This window comes from Carica papaya, chromosome 8 (genome assembly GCF_054855325.1).
Source record: "Carica papaya isolate Zhongbai chromosome 8, ASM5485532v1, whole genome shotgun sequence".
NCBI classification, from domain to species: domain Eukaryota; kingdom Viridiplantae; phylum Streptophyta; class Magnoliopsida; order Brassicales; family Caricaceae; genus Carica; species Carica papaya.
The window spans coordinates 1,945,287-1,952,770 of record NC_142316.1 but is presented as its reverse complement, the minus strand read 5'-3'; the positions used below and the strand labels follow the sequence as shown (position 1 = coordinate 1,952,770).

Sequence of the window (7,484 nt, the reverse complement as noted above, 5' to 3'; positions counted from 1 at the left end):
ACTATATGGTTGGTTAGATTTCTTTTTAATACTCTCAAAGGAAAGTCTTAATTGAAAAATAAGTATATTAGGAGTTTAGTCTTTATAGTTTTTCATTTATAAGAGGAATTTCGTCGTAAAATATTTCAATCTAACAGAGAATTTTGATCAACTCTCCCTCATAGTCCTAGATTTTTCTTTTGTTTTATTTTCTTTTTAATTTCAAATATAAACTAAGAAGTGGCACGACCATATGTACGTGTTTGCATATTTTTGTCTCTGTACGTATGTATATGCATGTATATATTCACACGTATTCATGCACGTCATATGTATATTGATTAAAAGTATCAAATTTAAAATTGAATCTTATAATTGAAAAGTTAATGAATTATTATATTCGTTAATCATTTAATATATTTTTTAATTTCGTCAATAAAAAATAAAAATCTATATGAACATAGTTATTAAAGAAAATTTTACTTGTTATTAATCATTTCTACAATTTACTTGCAGCCATCTGATGGAGATTACTGATGATCCAAAGATGAGTATAGACTTAACACTCCTTTAATCAGAGAAAAAGTTAAATGCTGCAGACTTTGATATTGGAGCCGACGATAAATAAGAACCTTATGAGATGATTTATATTTCTTTAATGCACAATATTTTTCATACATTACAAGGATATATTAGTTTTAAAATTTTAAATAAATATTTTTGTTAATAGAAAACAAAACAAGAAATATTATTTTAATTGTGTTGAACATTTTTATAAAAGGATAGTTTTTTAATTATCATTAAGTGCACACATAAACATATTAAAATATTACAAACTTATATAGATAATATAAGGTTTTCTTGGATTAGATTAAATTGCAATTAAATCCACAACATTTATTGTCATTAAATAAATATAGATTTCTTTACCTAACTTGTTATATATATATATATAAATATATTGCAGAATATAAAATAAGGAAATGGTTTTATGAGTGGGTAAAGGCATGTATTGGAAGGTAAAAAAAAAAAAAGAAAAAAAGAGGCTGTAGATGGGCTGGAAAAATATAAAATAATAATTTATTTAATATAAAACAAAAAATGTCAAATGCAATAAAATATGATTTTTATGAAAAATAATAAAAAAAAATGAAAACGCTATCCACTCAAAGAGAATAAGTGTACATGACCCTTCACCATTAAACCCTCTTCTACTATTTATACCGACACTTTTGTGCTTTCTTCATCCCCCAACATACATTTCTCAATCTCTTTTGTCTCTAAATCTATTTTTCTCGCTCAATTTCTCTTTCTCTCTCTTTCTCAATCCTCTCCAAATACATAAGATGTCGTCGATTTCATCTGAAACTGAGACCCTAAATCTCACGAGTTAGGAAATCCAACCATTTTCAGAAAAAGTTATAGCAGGAGTTGCTGCAGATCAGGATTCAGCCAAAAAAAGAAGGGCATGGTTTAGTATTACTGATCGAGTGAAAAAATTCATCGGGGTAAGTTTCAGATTATGCTGATATGTAAAGGTTTCGATTGTTTTATATTTTTAAGAATTTTTTTAAAAGGTTTCATCTTGAAACAGAAAACCATGAAGGAGTTTAGAGAAAAGGTGAAACAAGAAGAAAAAGAGAATGAAGCTTGTCAAGCCGCACAAGCAGACCAATTAAATACAGAGGGGATTCATATTGCGGTAGAGGCTGAGCCAACGATTCCTCTTTCTTTCAAGAGACCTGGTGAGCAAGACATCCACCCTTTTGAATCTTCTCAAATGGTACTTCCACAATCTCTCTCTCTCTCTCTCTTTAGATATATATGAAACAATTTTACATATTCGATTTTTTAGATAATAGAGTTATTAGTGGCAATTAATTTGTAGGGAAATCAACACAAACGCAGAAGACAAGGTAAGTGTCTAGTAGCTGGAACCACTGTAGTTTCCTGTAGTCTTTCAGAATATCTCATTGCCCTGGCTGATAATATTGATCTGGTTAGTAAAATTGTCGTCACTTAATTCTCTATGATTATCTTTTAAGTCAAATGAGTTTTGTTAATGGTAAATTTTCTTATTGGCAGTACACTCCCAAGCTTCTCCTTCAACCCACTGCAAATTGCAGATACACAATCCAACAAAGAACTGAAGGGTGGACCATTGAGAAACAGTGACGGGACACTAAAATATGTGATACAGTAAGTTGCTTTTAGTTTTTCTAACTTAACAAATTGGTTTTTTAGAGTACTATATTCATTTTAAAATAGAAAAGAGTTCTTGATAATATTTATATTCATGTGGGACTGTAGTATTATATTCATCTAGAATTAAAGTGATTGTTCCGATGATCAGTCATCGAGTGACTGATTTTATACTATATGAAATCTATCCAAACAAACCAACTCCGAAACCAAGGAAGAAGAATATGCAAGAAGCAGTTCTATAGTGCCATTAGGAGAAAGGAAGAAGGTCGATAGGCCAAGGAAGAATAAGGAGGATGGGGAACAGGGGAGCAGTACCTCAGTGAAGAGGAAGGTGGTGGATGGAGAACAAAAGACTTCTTCTGTATGTTGGTTTTGAGTATATACATTGCACTTAGTTAGAATAGTTCATGGATGTATAGAGTCTTGACTAAAATATGCTTTGCTTTCCTGTTAATTTATAGGTGCCAATAGAAGAGTAACAACTGAACGACGTGGCAAGGGAAGATCATTGATGAAGTAAATAAATTAATATAAGAGACTAAAATTAGTACTTTCACTCTTGAGCAGACTATTAGAATTAACTTCTTTTACCTTGTTGTATATATGGTGAAGTAACATATTTAACCTTATTATGTAATATGTAAAACAATGAACGACATAAACCATTTATCAGTCTTCCTTAGCCAACCTTTTTTTGTATATTTTATATGGTTTTCTTGTCAACGTATCCGTTTTGGCTGTTTACATAATAATGACAATGGAAAATAAATATGAATAAACATAAAGTCAAGAAGTATGATAGGTACTGTTTTATTTTCTATGACTGATTAAATTAATGGTAAATTGTCATGGAGATGTAAAAGCTCATCATACTTTAAAAAAATATTAGAAAAATTAGATATGTAGCAAAAAAAATTATTTTCATCAAAAAATTCAATGTTAGAAATTATTTTTTAGCTATGTACCACTTTTTTATCATTTATTTTCATAAAAAAAGCTATGAATTCTCAAATGGACAACTTTCTTAACATTTATACCAAACCTTTTATTAATCACATTAAACTTAATTCCATGTACTATGCTGTGATTTCATAATATTGCATATTGAGATATTTTATCTCATCCCCCTATCATTGTCCAGATATTGAAGATACCGCTGCAGAGTGAGTAGCTATACGAAAAAAATTTATGAAGTCTAGTCTCTGATATTAAGGTTACTGTTTCGTATTTTTATTTAATAATGTAAGTAAAGAAATTTAGAGCTTCGTACATATGTTTATGTTTTATATTTAAGGGATGTAACGCTTATGCGACTCTTTATTATTAATAAAATTAATTTATTTTACTTAACTTGAGTCTATATGATTTAAGGAAGTATACTTCGATCATTAGACGGGGTGTGGTCCGTGACAGGTGGTATCAGAGCACTATTCTAGGACATCCCTTGAATACGAGGCTGAGGTTCGCATAAGACTTAGATAGAGTTGGGAAACATAAGGAAATGTCTCTAAATTTAAATTTCATGAATGTAGGAAATGACAAGGATACCGAGAGAGGAGACACATTGGATTCCGGAAGACCGGATCGAGTAGAGTCTAGATAGACTCATGCATATAGTCGAAGGCTACGCCACGGTGGTAACTCAATACGTAGTCCATAGCCAAAGTGCTACAAACAGTAACAATACTAGTACCAATAACACATAGCCGATGGAGAAAAATAATGAAAAACTCATTGAAAGATTTAAAAGAATGAACCCGCCATCATTTACTAGAGCAACCGACCTGATATTAGCCGAACAATGGATCATGGAGTTAGAGAAGATATTTGATGTTCTCAGCGCCACTTTAGAGGAAAAGGTACAATTAGCCACATTCATGTTCAAGGGAGCTGCAGAACACTGGCGGCGCCTGAAGAAGGGATCACTGATGACACCGATCCTTTGGGAAGTATTTGGAGCGGCATTCTACGAGAAGTATTTCCCTAACTTTGTTTGAGAACAGAAGCAAATGGAGTTCCTAGGATTAAAGCAATGAAATATGAGGGTGGTAGAATATGCAGAAAAGTTTATAGAGCTCGCTCGGTTCGCGCCCAACTTAGTAGCAGATGGAAGCCTAGGAGCCAGGAAGTTTTAGAGAGGTCTGCGTAAAGAGATATGGGATAAAATCTCCGTTCTAAAAATTAATGACTATCAAGAAGCACTAGAATGAGCCCAGATTGCAGAAGAGGCTACAATCCCAATCTCACAACAGATCCGTTTAGACCATTCATACCAAACAATAAGAGGAACGTCAATGAGCCACAACAACTAGATAAAAGGAAGAAAACATATCTCTTAGTCCCAGCACAAGGGCCAGAACAAAAAAATATATAAATATCTACCCAATATCTCAATAATGCGAACATGCCTTGCATACCTTTAAATGTAAGAAACTAAAAAATAAATATTGTATAGTCATTTTAGGTTAATTAAACATTGAGGTTTTCTTTTATTTTTTTTAGATTTCGAAAAACAAACATATTAAGAGTTAAATCTTTATAATTTTTTTTTATTTTTAATAAGAATTTCGTCATAAAGTCTTTCAATCTAATATAGATTTTTGATCAACTCCCCCTTATAGCCCTAAACTTTTCTTCTGTTTTATTTTTCTTTTAATCTTAAATATAAAAAAGATCTAGGCATGACCATGTCTATGTGTCTGCTTGTTTTTGCCTCTATACGTATGTACATGCATGTATTTAGATATCCATACATGTTCATGCACATCATATGTTTATTTATTAAAAGTACCAAACTTAAAATCGAATCTTATAATTGACGAGTTAATGAATTATTATATTTGATGAGGTAATTAATAAGAGATTACTAATCACAAATTATATAAATGAATAAACTTTATTTGCTGTTTGTATAGTGATGAAATATTTTCAGCAAATACCGTTGCCTCAACCAGAGAAAATTTTGAAATATAATTGGGTGAGTAGTGTTTAATAAATATTTAAGTTGACATATGATAATGTTACAAGTACAAAAATTAGAATTGTTCAGGAGGAAAAAGGAAATGTAGGGAAGTACAACTTAATGTACAAGTCAAGAGATGGATAAAAAAGCGAGATACAAGAGTTTTTCATGACGATGCCTCAACAGTCAAATAAAGGCGTTGTGATCAATGAAGAAGGTAACAAGGGGACGAATGATGAGGAGGAACATAAGATATAAATTGGTGGTGTTTGTGAAAACAATGGACAACCCCTGGCTCTTCTTCCTTAACTCAACATATGGGTGACAGGAGTCACCATTAACTTCTAATTTGTTGGTTGTTACAATATTTATATATGATGGTAGCCCTTTCTTGCTATAGTTGTAGTCCAGATAATGCAGTTATATTTCAATATAGTGGTAAAAAACAAAACGATAAATTTTTTAATTTTTATAGTAAACCCTTCAATAATCACATTAAATAAGTATGGAGAGATTGAGCTCACTTAATTTAATTCTCCATTATATTAATCATAAATTTTAATGCAATTGAAATTTAAATTTATAAAAGTAATAACAATTTTTTCAAAATAGAAAATAGTTATGTAGTTCGATTATTTTTTTAGTTAGGTATATAAGAGTAAATAAAATATACAAATGTAGAAAATAAGTTTAAATTTTTATATTTTTAGTTAAATTTTAATTCGACCTTCTTAAATAGTAAAAATATTTAAATCTTTTACCATAAATGTCATGGTATTAGTGAAAATAAAATTTTGCAAACCCGTCGTCTTCTCTAAACCGTCTAGCCTTTGGTTCTTTGTTGGATTGTGTATCTGAAATTTGTAAAGATGCTCGAGAGTGTACTGTCAGTAAGAAATTTAACCGTTAAAGAGTTTTTAACAAAACCCATTTGATCTAAAAGAAAATCTTAGAGATTTAAATGATAGAAAATTTTACTAACAAAATCAATATTATCAGCCATAGTTAGGAGACCTTGAGAAAGTGTAAATGAGACTATAGTTGTTCCAGCTACTGGACATTTACTTTGTCTTTTGCGTCCCTGTTGGTTCCCCTACAAAATAATTGACACTGACTACACTATGATCTAAAAAACAAATATGTAAAATAGCATTCATATATAAACATATATATATATATATAAAGAGAGAGAGAGAGTGAAAGAGAGAGATCGTGGAAGTACCATTTGAGTAGAATCAAAAGGGTGGATATCTTCTTCAAATGGTATTTTGAAAGAAATGGGGATTGCTGGCTCAGCCTCTGCCGCAACGTTTATTCCTTCTGCAGCTAATTGTTTGGCCTCTGCGTCTTGACGGGCTTTCTTCTCTTTCTCTTTTTCTTTCACCTTCTCTCTAAACTCCTTCGTTATTTTCTGCTTCAAGATAAATAGTCTTAATAAATTCTCGAAAAAAAACAATCAAAACCTTCACATATCTGTATAATTTGGAACCTACTCTGATGAATTTTCGCACTCGAACAGTGCTATTGAACCATTCTATTTTATTTCTGCTTGAATTATGATCTGCATCAACTCGTTCTTTTCCCTTTTCTGATGAAATCTACGACATATACTGTTATCAAATACTAGATAAGAGAGAGATAGAGATAGATTGAGAGAGAAAGAGAGAAATGTATACTGGGGGGATGAAGAAAGCAGAAAGGTATAAGTAGTAGAAAAGGATTTTATGGTGAGCGGCCATGTGCATTGATTGAGGTGGCCTGGATGGATTCTTTAAAAGGAGGTGGGGATAGAGATTTCATTTTTTTTTATTTTCATAAAAAAAATCAGATTTTATTACATCATTCCTTTTTTGTTTTATCCTAAATAAATTATTATTATTACATTTTACTTGTTTTGTTTTATTTGTTTAAATCATTATCTATTATGTATTGTTTATTTAATGACTATTAATGTTTAAAATTTAATTGTAGTATAATCTAAACCCACTAAACCTTATTATATATATAGGTTGTAACAGCCCCAGAAATCTAAAATGAAAATTATATTATAAATATCAAATGCGGAAGCGAAGTCAAAATTTGAATAACATCCCTTACACTAAAACCAAAAACGTGATAACAAAATATAAAAGATTAAACTACCTAAAGGAGAAACTTGAAAGTAAAACACTACGAATGTGACTAGGGAGTCTTTAGGCGTCCCCTTCGTCGTCCTCCTGCGGAACCGGCTCGGGAACGATGTCCTCTTGATCTGAAATGATTAAATAAGGAATGAGCTACACTAGCCCAGTAAAGACATCACGATATCTCACCGTCACGGAGGTAAAGGTGGGTAAAA

General features: G+C 31.1%; 1 protein-coding gene across 2 annotated transcripts; it reads left to right on the top strand.

The window, feature by feature from the left end:
* The first annotated feature begins 1,093 nt into the window (after window positions 1-1,093).
* Window positions 1,094-2,856, top strand: LOC148240341 (uncharacterized). Of its 2 annotated transcripts, XR_015813981.1 has the most exons (5): window positions 1,094-1,487; window positions 1,574-1,762; window positions 1,868-1,978; window positions 2,065-2,545; window positions 2,646-2,856. XR_015813981.1 is itself a non-coding variant. In XM_088209567.1 (4 exons), the coding sequence occupies exons 2-4, from the start codon at window positions 1,580-1,582 to the stop codon at window positions 2,152-2,154; spliced, it is 384 nt and encodes a 127-aa protein (XP_088065693.1). In that variant the 5' UTR covers window positions 1,094-1,487; window positions 1,574-1,579; the 3' UTR covers window positions 2,155-2,856. The 2 variants fall into 2 exon arrangements, 1 of the variants encoding a protein (XP_088065693.1); XM_088209567.1 differs by having other exon boundaries at window positions 2,065-2,856.
* Window positions 2,857-7,484: the final 4,628 nt, after the last annotated feature.

What these genes read in the sequence shown, in the direction of transcription:
- LOC148240341 (XM_088209567.1), top strand. Translation starts at nt 1,580, where the DNA reads ATGAAGGAGTTTAGAGAAAAGGTGAAACAAGAAGAAAAAGAGAATGAA. An exon ending in CTTTTGAATCTTCTCAAATG is followed by an intron (nt 1,763 to 1,867) that starts GTACTTCCACAA and finishes ATTAATTTGTAG; the next exon opens with GGAAATCAACACAAACGCAG. An exon ending in TGGCTGATAATATTGATCTG is followed by an intron (nt 1,979 to 2,064) that starts GTTAGTAAAATT and finishes TCTTATTGGCAG; the next exon opens with TACACTCCCAAGCTTCTCCT.